We start from the raw sequence: 20,794 nt of genomic DNA on the forward strand, positions 1-20,794 counted from the left end.
ACCAATATCCTAACTCTACATTAATTTTAGGAAATTGAAGATTTTGTAAGCTATGACTAATTTGGTTATTTTTCAATTATTAATCTTGATTAACAACATTTCATAGCTGTGTTCTTCCTCCTACATTTCAAAGGGCAAGGTGGAGTTGGAAGAAGCTTTGGTCGGGAAAGAAAATTGTAGTTGACAGATGGTTTCTTTAAAATACTCATTGTCCTATAGCTTAGAAATATATACTGAAAACAGTCCAAATAAAACCGAAAATGGGATTGGGAAGGTAAAAAATATAAAATCAGAGAAGAATCTTTGACCAAATATGCACGCTTCTAGACAAATTTGTTACCGGGTACATTCGAATTTCGAGTGCATACGAATGGACAAGTCCATTATCGAAACAGAGAAGAAAGCCTTTTAAAAACAAAGAGTTTTACTTGTGAAGGAAAAGGTGAACTTGATTTGTGTTATTAAGGGTTAGTTGTAACTCCCCCACCATTAACGCGTCTTCCTATATATAGTAGTTTACATTATGGAAGCACTTTCGTGAGATTTCATTCTGTGTGCTGTTGGGGGCGGCAGCTCCATGTCTCTCAAAACGCAATACCAGGTGCTCCGTTGTCTTCTTAATCGACCCCCTTTAGCTCCATACAATGATGCCGTCAACTGGGTTGTTTTCATCTGATGGAATCATTTAAAAATCAACACACTTGGATTCTCTTTCATTTCACATATTTGCTAAACCACCAACCACCCTCCAATCCTCCGGATCTCAACACACAGTTCCATAATTGTTGTGTGTGGGAAAACGAAAAAGGGAATTCATGGAAGAGAGGCATATTCTGTTTGGGAAATATGAGATGGGGAGATTGCTTGGGAAAGGCACTTTCGCCAAAGTCTACTACGCGAAGGAATTAAAATCGGGTGAAAGCGTGGCGATAAAGGTCATCAACAAAGCTGAGGTAAAGAAAGAAGGCATGATGGAGCAGATCAAGAGGGAAATCTCTGTGACGCGTCTTGTTCGTCATCCAAACGTAGTGGAACTCAAAGAAGTCATGGCGACCAAAACTAAGATCTTCTTTGTTATGGAGTATGTCCGTGGCGGTGAACTATTCGCCAAAGTTTTCAAAGGCAAACTCAAAGAAGAGGCTGCTCGTAAGTACTTCCAACAACTGATAAGCGCAGTCGATTTCTGCCATAGCAGAGGTGTTTCGCACCGGGATTTGAAGCCCGAGAACCTTCTATTGGACGAGAATGAAGATCTGAAGATCTCTGATTTCGGGTTGTCGGCCTTGCCCGAGCAGCTTCGCAATGATGGGCTCCTCCATACTCAGTGTGGGACTCCGGCATATGTTGCCCCTGAGGTTTTGAGGAAAAAAGGCTACGATGGATCCAAAGCTGATATCTGGTCTTGTGGGGTTATCTTGTATGTGCTTCTCGCAGGTTTCTTACCGTTTCAAGATGAGAATATTATGAAGATGTACAGGAAAGTTTTCAAAGCTGAATTTGAGTTCCCACTCTGGTTTTCAACGGAATCAAAGCGTTTGATCTCTAAACTACTCGTGGCTGACCCTGAAAGGAGGATCGCAATTCCAGCAATAATGCGTGTTCCTTGGTTTCGGAAAGGACTTAGACGTCCCCTTGCGTTTTCAATTGAGGAACCCATATCAGATAATACAGAAGATGATGATTCTGTCTCCAAGACTACCAAACCATCGTCTCCGAAATTCTTCAACGCTTTTGAGTTCATTTCCTCTATGTCGTCAGGGTTTGATTTGTCGAGTTTGTTCGAAAACAAGAGGAAACCGAGGACGATGTTCACGTCGAGATGTTCACCTACAACAATCATGGCGAAAATTGAAGTTGTGGTGAAGGGGTTGAACTTCAGAGTAGGAAAAGTCAAGGACTTCAAGATGAAACTACAAGGGTCATCAGAAGGACGGAAAGGGAAGCTCTTGGTGACGGCGGAGGTGTCTGAAGTGGCACCGGAGGTAGCAATTGTGGAATTCTCCAAGTCTTCCGGTGACACCTTGGAATATGCTCAGTTCTGCGAGGAAAGTGTGAGGCCTGCATTAAAAGACATTGTTTGGACATGGCAAGGTGACAGTTTCAACTACTCTAGTAACGTTAAAATCGAGGGAGAAGAATGTGAAAAGTGTCAGCCACATACAGCCTAACTCCCTACGTACAGATTAGGGAAACTTGGTTTTGTTTTTCCTTCTATTTTGGAAAGATAGGTTTCAAAATTTGTAAATCCTACTATTACTCTGTAATTACTACAGTAATGTTTGGCTTGCAAGTTTGAAGTTTGGTTACAGATAATAGATACAGCCCATGGATTGTCGGATAAGAAACTCTTTTAACCTCAAAGTTATTTTGGCTTTTCCCGGAAGCGCAAACAAAGATGTTTTTGTCAGTCTTATGCAGGTATCGTCCATTTTATTCTCTAACATTAATTCTGTGAAGGTAAAATTCTCCTAGTTATGACAACTTAAGATTCAACCTACTTCTAACCATCTATTGGCATGAATTTTTGTTGCTTTCTTGATGAGAATACAGATGAGAAAGACAAAATTGTTAGACTTTGATGATGGAGGCCGCTGCTTGGATTTGCCCATTGTTTAATTGTTTCAATACCATTTCAATTTTGAGGTTTGGGAGGGGGGTGGGGCGGAGAAGATAGAATTGACCCCTATTTCGTGGGTCAGAAAAAGCTTTCGGACTCCATACAAATTATATATTATTTTTAAGATCTATATTTGAATTAAAGCAGCTATCGTGCACTCAAATTACTGGTAGAACCCAAGAGATGATTGTTTTTGGTACGGCTCTTAATGATTCAGGTAGATCATCCTGGCATGTATCTAGTGATAACAACGGAGAGCAAAGCACCGTTAGTGAAGTGATGTTAACCATGGATAAATCAGTTTCTGACACATTATAAAAATCGGTGAAAGGCCCACAGGTGTAGCTTTCAGATGAGCTGAGGGGTAATTTGCGTGGAATGTTTGTAATTATGACTGGATTCTCATTTACCTCTTTCTCTGGTGGCGGAAGTCAGGACAGGTGTTGACCCCACTGATTGTTGCAGGCTTTGAGATAAATGAGAAGGTCACCAGCAAGTAGTTAAAAATGTATGGTCATGGAAAACCAAGAACGTTACTTGCACGGATAAGGATCTACTGAAAGCGGCAGTTGTGTCAAGCAAATCTGCAATGGCAAAGAGGCTTCTCTATCTATGATCTTGAAAATCCCGAGAACAAGTGATAGTCTTCAAAGTCTAAGCTCTCATCATTAAAAGAGAAGTAACAAAAATTAGTCCTAAAAGCACAGGTAATTGGATGACATGGAGTTGGAAATTGAGAAACCTTCTGGTTTCATCTGTGCTATAGTTTTTGACTTTGAGCTAACCTCACCTGCGAGGGTTACAGCACGACCATGTGACCCTTATTGAACAAACAAAAAAATAAAAAGACCATGTGACCCTTAGACTAAGGGAAGGCGCTATGAAATGGGCTCTAGTTTTCGTCTTTGAAGCTTTATGTTTAAGATAAAGCCTGCCCACTGGGACTGGGAAGGTTAACAAATTAATCCCAATTAAGACCCAAAAATCAGAGGCCCAAATGTGAAAACGGAACTTACCAATGGACCCTTATCTTTTACAAGCTGGGTTGGGTAGGCTTTACAATTTTTGTCCAAAGAGCAGTCAAGAAATTGGTAAATAGCCAACCAAATCCCCCCCATTCTACTTCAGGCCTTGTGAAGCTGACAAAATGCACAGTGGAGCATTGAAAACTATTGGACTGCGGCCTGTACCAAAGATGCACCGAAATTGACTTGGAAAATAAGTGCTCGGTTCAAACTTTAATAAATAGTAGGGATTTTGCTTATAATCATGCGTTTTAAGACTTCTATTAGTTCTTTTTTAAAATAAACTATTTCCTTTTTTTGTGCTTTTATTTGGGTCCTAATACTATTTTCATCCTTTTTATTTGATGATACTGATAAGAACAAAAACTAGTATTTAATTCAAACAACTGATTGTTCATCCCCTCAAATTCCAACCTCTATATATGACCAACTTTCTCTTGCTTTTTTGAAGGATTCCCACCAATCTCAAAGACAAAGTTGTAACTTTCAAGTTAGATGCTTTATGATCAGATTCTCCAAACAAGAACAAAACAACAATTAAAGGTAAAGATAATAACCAATTTGCTTTTGCCTTTATCATGGCCAGCACTTAAAATCATTTTCCTGTTAACAAGTTTGGTGCACCCCACCACTCAGTTTACCAACAAAAAGAAACATAAAAAGATGTGGTATTGGGAAGTTGTAAATCACATCATCATGATCAAATGAGACAATAATATCTCATAAAAACAAAGGGAACCCAAATTAAAAGAAGATTCCCACTATCATGTTGTAAATTAAATTGATTTGGTTTTGTGTTTTTTTATGTAAGATTTTAGGCGTCAAACAAAGCACGTCATGTTGCTGATTTCATGAAGGGTTTTAGGGAAAGTGAAACCAATAACAAAGTAATATATGCGATGACTTAAAAAGACCTAAAACTTAAAGTTTGTGTATGCATTTGAGAAAACAAATATTATTGCTCGACTTGTTAGTAAAGTTTATATGCAAGTAGGCATCACGTGTAAACCAAGTACGGAAGGGGATTTTTTATAACAACTTAAAACTACGAATTATTCTTTACAAATAATTCTTTGGAACTTACGACGGGAAAAAATGAAACAAATAAGTATATTATCGGTAAAAGAATTCTTAGAGGAAGAATGTTTCATATAATCTGATTTAAATAATCGTAATATCAATTTTGGATATTGGATTTATTCTTTTTTCCCCTACTATAATATAGGAAAAAGTTAACATGCAAATGATGTTTTTGATTCAGTTGACAAAGATGTTGAGTATCTAAATTGGAGACTCATCATACGCAGTTGTATGTGTGGGTTCAATTAATTTAGTTTATTGATTTTAGTTTGAATTGTATTAATTATACAGTAATATATATTTATATCTTAATTGTACTTGTAACATTTTTAAATAAAAAATTTATCACTAAAATATTAGAAAAAAAACTATCGTTAAAGTTAAATATTTTTTTTTAAATAAAACTGATATTAGATAACAGCTCAAGGTGAACAGTAACAGAAACGTCAGCAACCAGAAAGAAGAACCGACAAGCCAAACAGCTGTAAACCAGCAAACGAAAAGACATAACAAATTAAAACAAAAAAGCAAGAAACCTTGAGCCAACCAGCAGAATTCCAGCCCCAATATCAGCCACACTCTCCTTGCCTTTCGAATCCGAGCCAAGTATAATGAGAGAAGAACCTTTGGATGAACCAAATTCATTTCCAAAGTAAAAGAAGCTCAGCTCCTCTGAAACCAAGCCGAACAGTCCTTCAAAGCCGCCAGACGCACCGACGCCGGCACTCCCTGGACCCAACTCCCACAAACCTTTTGCTTCTTGCCCTCTAGTGCCAGTGTGTGGGCCGCCTCATTAGCTTCACGGAGAACAGCAAGGTAAGAAACTATTTCAAAGCTCAGACCCAGATTGTAAATGTGATGAGTAATCGAGCTGATCACTGAGTTATCATTCCCTTTCTTCTGAATATTTTTAATTACTGTCAAGGAATCGCCTTCCACAATCAATCGTCGACTACACATACTTCTTGCAAAAATCAATACCCTTTCACAAGCCCTTGCTTCAGCCACGAACGCATCAACGATGTCAGCAAACAGATAAGTTTCTGCTCCTACAATTTCATCTGTATCATTTCTGGCAAGCACAGCTGTTGTAGCAGTCCTCTCATTTTTTACAAAAGCTGCATCAAAATTAAATTTAAGAACTCCTATATCTGGGGGTCTCCAGATCCCTTTAACCTTAGTTCTAAGAGTAGGACAGAGTAGCAACCGACTGCAATGAATTTCTTGTTCGTAACCCCGAATAAACCCTAACACCGCCTGCATCGAAAAATTAATGCCCTCATGAACAGACTTATTTCTATGAAACCAAAGGCTCCACATGGCAATTACAATGATTCGTTTCTGTTGGTCATCTGCTGCAGAAAACGTATTAACAAATTGGAGCTTGTGGCTCAACGACTCATCAAACGATGAGACTTTAATGGAAAGCGACGCCCATACCTGTTGCAGAATATCGCAAGACCACACCAGATGATTAGTGTCTTCCAGTTTGTACTTACACAGCGGGCAATATGTGTCCACACACAACATTCTCCTCGCCAGATTACCGAAATGCGGCACCAGATTATTAACAAGCCTCCAAATGTGAATTTTGATTTTATCGGGAATATTTAATGACCACAAATCTTTGTAAAAATCTATGTAAACCTCCTCAATAATAGGCATGTAAGCAGTACTCTGTAGATGAGCTGTAAATAGTACCCGATACCCACTCTTGACTGTATACTCCCCAGAGCCTTCATGTTTCCAGACTACCCTATCCTCTGGTCTACTTACAGATATGGGAATAGCAAGAATTCGGTCCGTTGTATTCTCATCAACGATCTTTAGAAGCAGCGTTCTATCCCAGGTACACGAATCTACATCGATTAGCTGATTAGCCGTAGACCATGATTGCTAAATTTCCTGTGCTTGAATATGGTTGTTCTCTCTACCAGGAAGCCAAGGATCGTTCCAGATGTTAATGCGATCCCCCTTGCCAACCCGCCACAGGACCTCATCTCCAATCACTTCATGCGCAATACAAATACTTCTCCAGGTAAAAGATGGGTAAGCTCCAATCTTTGCTGATAAGACATCAGACTTAGGAAAATACCGGGCTTTAAAAACTCTGGCAAGCAAACAATGGGGTTGGTCTAAAATACGCCAAACCTGTTTCGCAAGTAAGGCTTTATTAAAAAGGAACATAGCTTTAAAACCCAACCCTCCAAGACACTTAGGCTTGCATAACTTTCCCACTTACTCCAGTGAATGCCCTTCAGTGACTTATTATTAGCCCACCAAAATCTGTTCATAATACTCTCAAGCTTCCGGCATAATGATTTCGGCATAAGAAAACATTGCATTGCATAAATCGGTGTCGCTTGTAAAACTGATTTGATAAAAACCTCCTTCCCCCCCATAGATAGGTAGCGCAAACTCCAACCTTTGATACGTTTCTTAAAACGATCCACAATGTTAGCAAACGCCCATGTTTTCCTCCGACCTATCATCATAGGCAGCCCTAAATACTTCTCTGGGTTCAAAGCCTTCCGAACACCTAACAAATTAACAATATCAACCTTAAAATCTGAGTCTACATTCGCCCCAAAATAAATCAGAGACTTATCAAAATTCACCCGTTGGCCTGATACAGTCTCATATTCCCGAATGACATCCCGAACTACTCTTGCTCCATTACTCATCGCATCTCCAAAAAGGATACAGTCATCTGCAAAGAACAAATGATTAATGGTCAACCTCTCTCTACCAATAGCTGCTCCCACCATCTGCCCATTTTGCTTTGCTTCCTGAATAAGTGTAGAAAAACCCTCTGCACAAATTAAAAACAAATAAGGGCTGAGGGGGTCTCCTTGTCGTAACCCTTTTGATGGAGAAAACCAATCACCAACAGCTCCATTAAGACTGACGGAATAGGAGACAGAATAGACACATCTCATAATACGCACAATCCAGTCAATATGAAACCCAAGATGCGTCATCATTCCTGCCAAGAAGTCACACTCAACTCGATCATAAGCCTTGCTCATATCAAGCTTCAAAGCAAAATTACCCTTTTTACATTTTTTCTTCATTTTGAGAGAATGGAGTACCTCGTAAGCAATCAAAACATTGTCAGAAATAAGTCTTCCAGGAATAAAAGCTCCTTGGGCTTCATTGATGCAAACACCCAGTGTATCACTCATACGGTTGACCAAGACTTTTGCCACAATTTTGTAAATGGCGTTGCATAGACTTATAGGTCTAAAATGGCCCATATTCCTTGGTTTGTCCACTTTAGGAATCAAAATGATTCGCGTTTTATTAATGTTCCCCATTTCAGCTTGGCCATTCAAAATTGATAAACAATAACTGGAAACATCTGACTCAATAATATGCCAGTACTTCTGGAAGAAAAGTGCTGGAAACCCATCAACCCTTAAAGCTTTTAAAGGGGCCATCGACTGAACTCCATTAAAGATATCCTCCTCGGTAAAATGGTGTAAAAGTTTTTCGTTCATGCTATCCGTAATTCGTCTTTCAACTAGCCCGAACAGATGTTCATCTGATCCCACATCTGATGCTGTGAAAAGCTTTTTAAAATAAACTGATGCTACTTTTAAACACTCAGAAGTCGAGGTAGTACGCCTTCCAGTCTCATCTTCTAACTCAACAATCCTATTTCGTAAATGACGTTGCACCGCAATCTTATGGAAATAGCTAGTATTTCGATCTCCATTTTTCAACCAATTCACACGTGCTCTTTGCTCCCACAACACTTCTTCTTTATCAGCTTCCATGTTAATTCCTAATTGGGCTTCCACAATATCTGCTAATATTTCATCAGAAGGATCCTGAGAATAAAGATAATTTAACCTATTTTCAAGGTCCACCCGAGTCCGTTTCTCCTCTTTAAACTTGGCTTGACTCCACTGTTGCATTTGAAATCCCAATCTATCAAGCTTACTCAAAACACCACCAGGGATGTCTTTCCACCATTTTCTAACCATCTCCTCAAAAGAATTCTCCAAACACCACTTAGCCTCAAACCGAAAGGTCTTAATCTGTTTATTCCGATCATACGTACCTGGCCCCTTGGTATCAAGAAGAATAAGACAATGGTCAGAAAAAGAATGACTCAAGTGTTCGAGTTGATATCCTGGAAAAAGATTCATCCAATTTAGCGTAGCAACTCCCCGATCTAGTCTTTCTCGAATGTTAGTAGCAAGAAACCGACCTCTTTCCCATGTGAACCATCGACCAATGTAACCCAAATCATTGAGACTGCAATCCTCTAAAGCCATACAAAATTCTTTCATCTGTCTTTCTGATCGGAGTCGACCTCCCTTTTTCTCAAAAGACTTGGTAATTTCATTGAAATCTCCCAGGACTACCCACGGAATGGATGGATCATAGTTTAAATGCCTGAGTATATTCCATGACTCATATCTACACTTTTCATCCAGGTTCCCATAAAACCCTGTTAACCGCCAACATCCACCATCTTCATTATCGTGAACCACAACATCAATATGAAAAGAAGAGAAACTCTTTAGCGTGATCAGAGAATTCCCATTCCAACCCAAAGATAAACCCCCTCTAGTGCCCATCGCCCCAATGTCAATTCCATTCGCAAAACAACACTTCATCCTGACCCATTCCATCTTCTTCGAACTTAATTTTGTTTCCATGAGAAACAAAATACGGGGATTAATGGCCTTCAATTTATTTTTGAGCTTACTCACTGTTTGTGATCTCCCCAAACCACGAATATTCCAACTAAGTATTTTCATTGAGCCCGGCTGCTCTGTTCCCCAGAGCTAGCCGAAATATCCATAGATCCTGGTCCACCTTTCGGGCCCAAATAATCAAACGACCCCTCTACCACTCTCTGCCTTTTCTTACCCTTCATTATAGCTATGAGATCATTTTCCTCCTCTAATGCAAAGTCCATGGGTCCCTTTCCTACTCCAGCAGATACTATGCCATCTTCCTCCCAACTGCGCCAATTCTTATTCCCACCCGCAACATTCTGTAATAAATCAGTAGAACATTGAGAACCATCTGCCGTTCGTAACCATTTACTCGATTCTGTAGCCCTACTCCTCACCATCGCTCTCATTGACAGATCCCAACCAAAGACAATTTTCATCGGCTCAATTCTTAATCTGAAAGGACAGTAGCTCTCCCCATGCCATAATTTTCCACAAATAAAGCAAAATAAGCTTAATTTCTCATATTTAAAACGAGCATAAGTAGTCATAGCCTTTCCAAATTGGATCTTCTTCTTCCGTTTCAATGGTGCATTTACATCCAGACAGACCCTAATGCGCATATATGATTTTTGCCCCAAAAGTGGGTTATTAGAATCATACTTAATAAACTTTCCACAGAAGTTACCTAACTGCACAGCCATCGATTCAGATATCAGTCCTGGAGGTAAATCATGGACCTGAACCCAAAATTCAGTGGAGTTTAACTCCATTACTGCCGGGTTATCTCCATACGATATTCTCTTCAATAAAAGCAGATGGTTATTAAAAAACCAAGGAGTTCCCACAAGCACCCGTACAATGTCAACTTCATGAAAAAATTGGAATAAATACCTTTTTCCCCCGATATCAGTAATACAGATCCCTCCAATAGGGTGCCAAAGATCTGCCATAGTATTCCTTAACGAAGGGAAATGAACCACACTATCTGTTAAACAACGCCCCATAAGACACAATTGCGAAAAGTTTTCCACAGCCGTACCATTCTCATAGATTGCTTCTTCCTCATCATCAACTAGCCTCAGATTGGCCAACACATCTTCCATTATAAAACACGACACCCGACAAACTGATCAGCAAAAGGAATCAAGACCCCACACTGTACCCTGTCAACGCAAAATAAAGCACTATACCCCGACAACACAAAAGAAAAACAAGAAAAAAAACGTGCCAGGCGGCAGACTAAGAACATCGTGCCAAGCGGCAGACTTTAGGGTTTTTTAACAAACAAATTAAAGTTAAATATTTTATATGGTGAGCTTTTCAACTTTAATGTAGTTGCCTCAAATGAAAATATTGTCAAAAGACATTGAAGTTTCGCAATCTTTTGTCCTAGATGTAACAAACAATCTAAAACTTTGGAGTACGACTATCTTTTTCCATCCCACATCCAAGCTACTTGACGAGATTATCCTTTTCACTATGATCCAAATCCTATAAGTTTCCTTTCCTTGGTTCAATGGTGGATTTCAAATCAAAAGATGTTCGCCTCCTCGGTCTCATCTCTTGGACTATACCTCATAGCTTATATTTGTTGGGAGATTTAGAACGCTTGCGGCACCACCATTTTTGAAGGAAATGCGAAGGATTTGGCATAGGATTGGAAAGAAGCTTTCGACAGATATTCGAACTTCCTCGCAACTACCCCTCCTCTTCAAGTCAAGCCTCTCTAAGGCACTTTAAAGATTAATTGTAATGCAATCTTTTCTTTTTCGCCTTCAAGAGATAGTACCGATACCCTTACCTGAAACAACTAAAGATGTGTAGTTATTAAAGCCAAAGCGTTAATTCACTCCTCTAAATTAACAGTTGAAGCCTTTGTTTTAAGACTTGGCTCGAGACTACTACTCTCTTACAAATGGCAGTATACCATATTTGAATTTGATAACAAATTTCGTATTGACTCTTTAAGTTGGTATTCTAACCATCGCTAAATTTTTTTAACAATTTTGGTCGATATACTTTTTTTTAATTTTACTTTTAACTTATAATTAGATTGCTAAAACTTTAAATGAGATTGATGTGGAATTCATTAAAGTTGAAGCTTTCAATAACTTACACTCTCATAATGAATACTAGCATGTTTTAAAAAAATATTCGTACGTTAAGCTAAACAGCTAGTAGTATGGACAGCAAAGATAAATGTCCCATGCGCGATTGAATAAGAGGGAGAGCTTGTTGTTTTGTTTTGTTCCTAATTTCCATTATTGACACGTGCAATTCAAAGCATGGCTTGGTGTTTAACATTAAACTCACGGCCATAGACATACACATAGTCCAAGAAAAGACACGTAGATGTGGATGGGAGAGGGTGCGTGGCCACAAAAAGAAAAGAACTTTTAATCACCACTCAGGTTAATGTCATCTATTGATTGCTAAGCAGTAGTAAATGTAATTGAGCAGTTGCACAACTGATGAGCTGATACAGGGAAGACAACAAGAAAACTTCACATGCTATTTAAGTCTAAATAGAACCCAGATTAATTTAGACATTTTATTTTCCTACCAATCTTTACGAAACCAATAGAAAAATATAATCCGTGACTGACAACAGCACGGAGCAATTATATTCTTACACGCAACTTTGTTTAATTGTATCGATGAGGATATTTGGGGAGTTAGACTGATTCTAGCTTTCAATTTCCAGCCGCCTAATCCACCGACTTGTTCACATTGCTGTTTCTCCTCCTTTAAAATTTGTGTGAAATTGATGTTTGCATTGCCGACATCTCCATTCACGCATCTGTCTCGTGCCTGGTTTTCCCTGTTTTTGAATTTTAGGGTTACTTCCCATTCCAGGTTAACACTGTGGATTGACAATAAACCTTGGAATTTACTATTTTGAAAAATGAGTTTCTACAATTGTTTCGTATAATCATAAATAGAATAAATCAATGTAACACACATTATGAAACTTTAAAATAACAATCAAACTAGACAAAGAATCATCACATGATTTATGTAGGATAAAACTCCAACTCAAATTTAATATCAAATGGATCACATTAGCAGCAGTAAAAGAAACACTTCATAGTGCAAAAACATCCAACTTTGGGGGTTTGATATATGAAAGCCAATCTCATCAGTTGTGAACATAAATATTGTCTTGTGGAGATACTATAAATAAAGCTGTTGAAATATAAACAACTCCCTGTCTGAACAGTATGCAGTAAAGCTTGAATCCTTTCTTTTTCACAATTCTTGACTGCAGACAATTTCTTGATAGCTTTGATTAGTTATTGAAAATATTCAATTAACTTATTTTTTTTATATGTATTTAATGATTCATGATTTACCAAGAAAACAATTCATAATAAAAATTATTTGATAGAATAATTTCATGAAAAATGTGGTGAAAATTATATTTATCTCTTTTTTTTAACATTTTATTGTATTTTAATACATTAGCTTACTCCACATCTACTCCTTAAATTTCTTCTTTGTATTTTCAAAATGATAAATGATCAAAATTTTAATATTAAATTAACAGAGCAAATAGCCAACTCACTATCATTGTTTAAATTAATCTTCTTTTAAAGAGAATCAACTCATATTTTATTTTATTCTCAATATAATATTGTTATAGTGTTCTTCATTATTCGTTTCTGGACCGACCCATTACCCGGCCAAAATCGGCCCATCTCTTCTTACTTGAATAAGTATATAGTTCGCTATTATGGTTCACCTATGCACTTCGCCACCATGCAGGCAACCTTATATTAGGAGGACACGTACCAATCTTAGGAGAGAGTACGTGTTAACATGCATGGGGCCTATCTGATCCTAGTACGCCATATCAAATGACTGTACCTTATAAATACGGAAATGGACTCTCAAGAAAAGAGAGAGAGAAAAACAAACACTCAACAAATATTTATTTTTAATATCTATAATATGTAAATTTGATAATATAATTTATTGTAAATATTTCATGAATGTTTAAAAAATAGATAAATGTAAAATGTAAAACTTTTATAAATCGAATTTTACATTGATAAAAAAAGTAATTATATTTTTTAATTTAGAAACGTGTTAATCTCTAGATTCGCTATAAAAATAATACGATTTAAATTCATATCAGTATTTAAAAAAAATTTATCTACCATTTTTATATGTATTCAAACTAATTATATTGAGTTAGAAATAAATCCAGTCCTACCCAACCGTGGGAAAGGTTCTGGTGATGGACAAAATAGCGAAAGAAATTGTAGGATGTTGGAAATATCCATTTTCTTTTTTAATTAAAGGAGGAGGAAAGAGAGTAGCGTAACGTTTTCAAACCGTGTGGGCGATTAGTTATGGCTTCAGCATTTTCCCTTTTTCAAAAGTCAATACGACTATGACCATGAAATTGAAATATATATTTATTTATATATGATTAAAATTAAAAATAATAAAATTCACACATAATTTATATGCGATAGATTTTGAATTACATCTTAATTTTGATATCATTATATAATTATATTGTCGTAAATGTCCTTTTGCATGTTTAAATTACTTATAATTAAAATTAAACCCAATAAAATACAACCGAAATAATATCTAGAATATATTTAAAGTCACACTAAAATAATTTTAGAAAGAGTTCACGCATTATAAGAAAATTGAAATAAATTTATACATTATTTGCTTACAATAAGGGTTAAATATAAGATATCAAAATATTAAGATATTTCCCTTTATACATAGAGCGAATTAGAGATGCTCATAACTCAAGATTTAAACATGATATTAACATACTTTATATTTATTCAACCCAACTCGACTTGAAAAAATATTATGCTCAGAAAAGTATAGAGGGAATGTTGCTTGCTAATATATGGATACAAATGTGGCAATGGGGTGTAGTAAAGTGTTGGAAGAGGGATAAAAAGTTAATTACATCTACTTGTAATGATTAACAATTTGATAGAGATTATTTTACACTTGTTTTAGTTAAGATAGGAAACGTGCTTATTTTTATATAAATATTTTCTTGGAGATTGTTTCACACTTAATTTTGTTAAAGATAGGAAACGTGTAGATATAATTTGAAATGGAAAAAAGAGACTGACTGACCAACTAAGGCCGTTATCTTGCTTAATAGCTATCGTCTTTCTAATAAAGCAAGTGCCTTTTCTTTATCCGTTAAAAAAAATGAAAGGCTTAGATCCGTAGGATGACATGGCGTTAATGGTCCAAAATATACATATGAGCCTAGCCTTCAAAAGAGGTTTCGTGTCATTGCAAAATAAAATATCCTTATTAAACAACAATAAAGTTTATAGAAGTGATGATCACCGCATTTAAGGAGTCGCAAAAATGCATATCATCCCGCCTGTCCCACGCCCCTTCTAATTCTTCTTAGTAATAAGGAAAACATTAAGCACAAATCAGACTACAAAATATAAGAAATCAAGTCATTAAATTATTAATAAATTTATATTTTGATCATTTAACTTTAAAATATTACAAAATAATTATTAAATTATTTAAAAATTTTTATTTAAATAATTAGACTATTCACAGAAAAAAATTGTTTGGATTTTGATTCACAAATTGTTCAAAGTTATTTTATGAAAAAAATAAATTGTAGAAAAGAAACAAAAGAGCTTTCGATTGGTGCAGACGATGCAAATAAAGAATGTTATACAACAATAATTTTAATAGTCTAATAACTTAAGTGAGAAATTTTAAATAATTCAATAATTATTTTATAATTTTTGAAGTTGATTTATCTAAAAATAACATAAAAATATTTTGATTTAAAAAATATTCATTATAATTTAAAATATTTAAACTAAAAGAACACGTTGGGCACGTGGCAGAACGTGTCATATCAGTGTTATTATTATTTTGTTTCATATCAGTATTATTGTTAGCGGTAGTAAAAAATGAAAGAGCCTGGAAAGAACGGGGGCATGGTAGGTGAGCTGGCTGAAAGTAGGAAAGTCGACTAGATAATCTTAAGGTCAACAAGACGAATCTTCTCTTAGTCTTTGTGGGTTCAATAAAAATGTACGTATTAAACCATAAATCTACTGTCATTGGTGGTGGTGGGGGCTTCACTTTTGACTCTTGACCTTGAAATCCCCTTTAGAATTTCAATATCTATATACCAAAAAAAAAAGAGGAGAGAGAGAAATTATAATCCCAATATGTCCAAAACCAAAAATAATTAAAATTCCAGAAAGCAAAAAAATGTTTAACAAATTGATATTTGTTTGTATGAATGTAGACAGGTTCCCAAGGTGAAAGAGCGAGTTTTTATTCCAAGTGGGATGTCATCTGTAGGTGAGAGAAAGGCTCTTTCAGCCTCATCTTCCTCTAACTTTCCTGGATAAACCAAATCCTTTTGAAACATCATCTGAATTTAGCCTCTATATATTTCCAGATTCCTCGCTCTGGGTATTATTACTCTCTCATTCCCTTCTCAAAAACCTTCCACTCTCTCTTCCTCATCGTATCTTCACAGTTTCAGCTCCATCGCCTGCCTCTTTGCTTCTTCTTTTCTTGTTCTATAGTGTAATTTCAGTGATGGAATCGACTTGGGTGGATACGACTCTCGACCTCAACATCAATTCTTCCCATAATACCATCCAAGTTCTGGTGAGGTTATCAGTCATGTTATGAATATATTCTTGCTTTAGATGTCGGCTTATGAAACTTTCAACTTTTTTTTATTTTTTGAAACAGAAGAGAGAATCCAGTGGAAAACTGGCTGATTCTGATGTGAAAGTACCAGTTAAACAAGAGGTCAGTTTCTGGATAAGTTTATTAATCGGCTTTAAAAAACTTAAAATTGTATATCCTAGAAACTTGGATTGCTACTTCATAGCTGATTTATATTTCTAATTACAGACCGGAGCTTTGGTGGAGGAATTGAACCGGATTATCGCTGAGAACAAGAAGCTAACTGAGATGCTAACAGTTTTATGCGAGCGCTACAGCTCTTTGCAGAACCAATACATGGAATTGGTGAGCAGGAACTCGGGAAGTGATGCAACAGCTGCAACATCAAAAAAGAGAAAAGCCGAGTGTGAGGATTATGTCCCTATGATTGGATTCAGTGGAAAAGCTGAGAGCAGCTTTAGTGATGAAGACTCGTGCAAAAAGCCTAAGGACTGCATCAAAGCAAAAATTTCAAGGGCTTACGTCCGCACAAATCCTTCTGATAACAGCCTGGTAAGTCCCTCCCTAGAGTTTTAGTATATGCTAAGTATTTAATAAACCTCCAAGTATTTGGGGTTCTGAATTTTTCTTGTGTTCATCTGTGTTACAGATTGTGAGAGATGGATATCAATGGAGAAAATATGGTCAAAAGGTTACAAGAGATAACCCCTCTCCGAGGGCATACTTCAAGTGCTCCTTCGCCCCAAGTTGTCCCGTCAAGAAAAAGGTGAATCCATGCTTCTCTCCCACATTATTTATGATCATATACAACTTGAATTTTTAATTAGTTTCTGATTGTTTGTTTATTGTTCTTTTTGTTTGATCCTTCTTTTAGGTGCAAAGAAGTGCTGAAGATCCATCAATCCTGGTTGCTACTTATGAAGGAGAGCACAACCATGCACAACACTCTACACCAGCATTATCATCATTAAGCCCCAACAGTGGTACCAGTAACCCTCGTTCAGCTCCTGTTTCTTCTTCTTCTTCTGCCCCCACCAAATCTTCACCTCCCACTGTAACTCTGGAGCTGATGAAACCAACTGGGTTGGGTAATGATACCAAAAACCCAACCCAACAAGTTGATGAACCAGCTATCCAACAGATTTTAGTTCAACAAATGGCAGCTTCTTTGACTAGAGACCCGACTTTTACAGCAGCTCTAGCTGCAGCCATATCTGGAAAAGTTCTAGATCACAAGTGGTAAAATTCAACATACTTAGGGAGAAATCCATAGTTATGTAATTCTTTTTCCTTTTTGTTTAGATTGGTAGAGAGTGTTTCAGTATCAACTGATGTAAATAGAATCTTGAATCTAATATCCGAAAAGAAAATGAAGGTAATTCTTTTCCTAAGTAATTCAGCTGCAGTGATCGTTAATGCTATATTCCAATTCAGAAGGGAATTCTTAAATACTTGGATATTCCCATGTTACAACAAAGAAATTCATTTACAGTTAACTATAGCACAATGACCGACATCCAAATGGTTTTTTTCTTCAAAGTACATACAAGGGTCAGAAAATTTACACAGTGAAATCCCTATTTGAGTGTTGTTAATTGTAAGCTTATAGTGGCAACAAATTCATCTGCAGATGAATAATAAGGCATGTGTATCTCTGTTCATTGTTTTTTATCGTAAAGAAACCAACAGGCATTTTTCAAATAAATTACCGTAGATATTTACTATCGTTTTTCTCTCAGCATTGATGACAATGACTAATTAAGAGATATTTGGTATTAAATTATTGTCAAAATAACAGATGTCGTCTATGAACTGGATGCTGTGGTATAACCAAATTTAAATGCTTGACTTGATGGAGCTACCATTGACTAATAATTTAGAGATTATATAATTTGAACATAGACTTTTCTGTAATTGTTCTTTTCATAATATGCAAAATAGTCAATTATGTTAAAAGAAAATATTTATCCACAACGTCTTTCATTATTTGCACAATGTAAAGTTATACAAATCAAAGATTCCCAATACAACTGACCTAATACTCAATCATGCTACACGCTTTCTGCCTTTATACCGTTTTGGGTCAGTTTCAACGATAAATCACCCTTCACCCGCCCATGGTTTCATACATAGGGATGTGAAATAAGTGGGGAGGTGCGGAGAAATCCCCGTCAAGAATTTTTATCTCTATTTTCACTCTGGAACCTGCAAGACTAAAGCCATTCTCATCTCACCGGGTACAAGATTATGCTCATGTTGGCTCCACCACCAACGGCGGGTTTAATTTTTGTCTCCATTTCTACTCTACCACTCGTAAAACATGTATTCTTCCTCGCCTAATTTGGTGCGAAGTGGAACAAGATCCCGCGAAATCTGCCCCACTGACGTCTCTATTCATACACCTAAAATTTATCTTATTAATTTAAATCTTAAACCTATTTGAATCTAATTCCATTATAAATTAATAATTTAAAATTTAAGTTAATTCGAATCAAAATCTTGTTTTATGTTAATATGAATGTAGATTAGGTACATGGTCTTATACCTAATATGTTAAAATGTTTTTTAGTTTAGAAATATATATAAAATAAATATGATGATTACATGGAAAACTAAGTTAATTATATTCTATTAGAATTGAATCTTACGTATCACGTAAGCAATAAAATTCTACATGTAAATTTATATGATTGATCATAAATTTTTATTTTTCTTTCTCTTGTAAATTTTCTGGGAAAGATAGGACAGAAAGAAATAGAGAAATCAAACAAGGGGAAAGACTAAAGAAATGAAGTCCACGCATTTTGTCTGCACCCGCAAACACGTCGGACCCATTTCTCACAAACAAAAGTAATTGGAAAAAGGAGAAGTGCTTACTTCATTTTGGATGATGTCACACCTATTACGATTTCCATAGTCGTGAATCTCGATCCTAAATTCCACTCAAATATAAAATACCTAGTTGATGATTCTACGGAATTCGTGGAGTTTCCTGACTGAGAAAAACCAAACCCAAATATAAACTCTTCTGGTTTGATAATTTCTAGTTTTTTTGGAGAAAGAGATTAGCCATGTCTCCAGATTACGATAAAGAAAAGGTTAATATACATATATATATATAGCTTCTTGATGATATGATTCCTTTTCGTTTTCGATAAGGAGATTGATTTAAGAAGAAAATTTTCAGGTGGAAGCTCTGGAAGCAGAGCTGGACTGTTTGCAGAAAGAGAATGAAGCTCTCGGATTAATGTTTGAAACGATGAGCAGAAAGTACATCATGCTTCATCAAGCTTATCTCCACCAGAAATCAAATAAGAGGCAAAGACTTGAAGTTCCGGCTGCTGCTGGATCCAAGGCGTCACAGGTTTTCGTGAAAACGGACCCCAGAGACCAAAGCCTTGTAAGTGAGATCAACATATATCAGAACTTTACCCTAGCTAGCTAGGTTTCTTAATTTGCATGTTTAATTATTATTATTAAATCCTTTCTTTCTTTCAGCATGTTCGTGATGATATATATGTTACCTAATGTTACTAAGATTTGTTTACGTAGATAGTGAAAGATGGATTTCAATGGAGAAAATATGGCCAGAAAGTTACTAAAGATAATCCCTCGCCTCGAGCTTATTTTAAGTGCTTTATGGCTCCGGGATGCCCTGTCAAAAAGAAGGTATATTATATACAATTATATTTTTTATGCTCCAACTAAGGATCTTTGATTTTTGTTTTAATGAAAGAGATTTTTTATCAACTTATGACTCTAACTTTGAGATTCAAGATAAGCTAGAAATGACTAATTTGGACTAATAAAAAAAAAGTAATTTTTTTTAGAGAAGAACACTAATAGTGTATAATTCTATTATTTCTAATGATCTGTGTATCAAAATTAATTCCTTCATTTATAATTTTGCATTGAAAGTTATGGGGTAAAAAATGTGTAGGTTCAGCGATGCGTGGAGGACAAATCTATTGTTGTGGCAACATACGAAGGACAACACAACCATGATGTTGATTCCACAGCTGCCGGAAAATCATTGTTAGCATCATGCAGCTCGGCGATATTTTCCGGGACGAGAAGCATTCCTTTTCCACCTCTGGATAATCCTTTTCGACCAACCATCACCCTTGATCTCACTCTTTCAGGCTCCGACTTACAAAACCACAGAAACCTTCCAAGCTTTATGCATGATTATAGCACCAGTAACGACGACGGAAATAATAAGAAGAAGAAGATCGAAGACTATGTTGCATCCTTTACAAAAGATCCTAACTTCACTCTAGCTTTAGCTGCAGCGGTTGCTCGCTCCATCAAAACTGAACACCCTAAACCATCACCTCCGTGAACTTCAAAAACAAACTATAACACTATGGTATATATATATATATATTTTTTTTTTTGGTGACAAAGAGAGAAGATAGATAATGGAGTGAATATCAAACACTTTTGTAGTTTGTATCTGCTTTGGTGCAAATATGAATGGCGGCACGCTGCTTAGCTACTATATGTTCCATAAACTATTTATCTATAGATATATAAAATAAGTGTCTTTAAATGAGGTTAAGTTCTTGTGAACATTCAAGTTACTTTTCCTTACATAGCAGGATTTTAAAGGGATTCTTTTTTTTTTCTTTTTATAATAATAATCCGAGCCAACAACCAAGGATGATCGGTGTTTGATCTTTTTCAGAGACCAACATGTGTGTGTG

The 20,794-nt window shown here is 36.2% G+C and overlaps 4 protein-coding genes across 5 annotated transcripts; 3 read left to right on the forward strand and 1 right to left on the reverse strand.

Annotated features, from left to right (window-relative positions):
- The first annotated feature begins 203 nt into the window (after window positions 1–203).
- LOC107906831 (CBL-interacting serine/threonine-protein kinase 5) lies at window positions 204–2,341 on the forward strand. The gene has a single exon (XM_016833953.2). It carries the CDS (start codon window positions 816–818, stop codon window positions 2,166–2,168), a length of 1,353 nt encoding a protein of 450 aa, XP_016689442.1. The 5' UTR covers window positions 204–815; the 3' UTR covers window positions 2,169–2,341.
- A 2,775-nt stretch (window positions 2,342–5,116) lies between these two features.
- On the reverse strand, window positions 5,117–9,311 carry LOC121216729 (uncharacterized). The gene is made up of 5 exons (XM_041092130.1): window positions 7,110–9,311; window positions 6,657–6,873; window positions 5,412–6,581; window positions 5,259–5,346; window positions 5,117–5,204 (listed from the first exon to the last, which is right to left on the reverse strand). The coding sequence occupies exons 1-5, from the start codon at window positions 9,309–9,311 to the stop codon at window positions 5,117–5,119; spliced, it is 3,765 nt and encodes a 1,254-aa protein (XP_040948064.1).
- Window positions 9,312–15,607: 6,296 nt separating this feature from the next.
- LOC107906829 (probable WRKY transcription factor 40) lies at window positions 15,608–17,483 on the forward strand. Of its 2 annotated transcripts, NM_001326983.1 has the most exon segments (5): window positions 15,948–16,064; window positions 16,152–16,211; window positions 16,317–16,640; window positions 16,738–16,854; window positions 16,963–17,417. In NM_001326983.1, coding segments are annotated over 5 exon segments (942 nt in total). In that variant the 5' UTR covers window positions 15,948–15,992; the 3' UTR covers window positions 17,332–17,417.
- Window positions 17,484–18,968: 1,485 nt separating this feature from the next.
- Window positions 18,969–20,643, forward strand: LOC107906828 (WRKY transcription factor WRKY76). The gene is made up of 4 exons (XM_016833949.2): window positions 18,969–19,186; window positions 19,276–19,488; window positions 19,641–19,757; window positions 20,029–20,643. Exons 1-4 carry the CDS (start codon window positions 19,160–19,162, stop codon window positions 20,428–20,430), a joined length of 759 nt encoding a protein of 252 aa, XP_016689438.2. The 5' UTR covers window positions 18,969–19,159; the 3' UTR covers window positions 20,431–20,643.
- Window positions 20,644–20,794: the final 151 nt, after the last annotated feature.

Source organism: Gossypium hirsutum, chromosome D05 (assembly GCF_007990345.1).
Source record: "Gossypium hirsutum isolate 1008001.06 chromosome D05, Gossypium_hirsutum_v2.1, whole genome shotgun sequence".
In the NCBI taxonomy this organism is placed as follows: domain Eukaryota; kingdom Viridiplantae; phylum Streptophyta; class Magnoliopsida; order Malvales; family Malvaceae; genus Gossypium; species Gossypium hirsutum.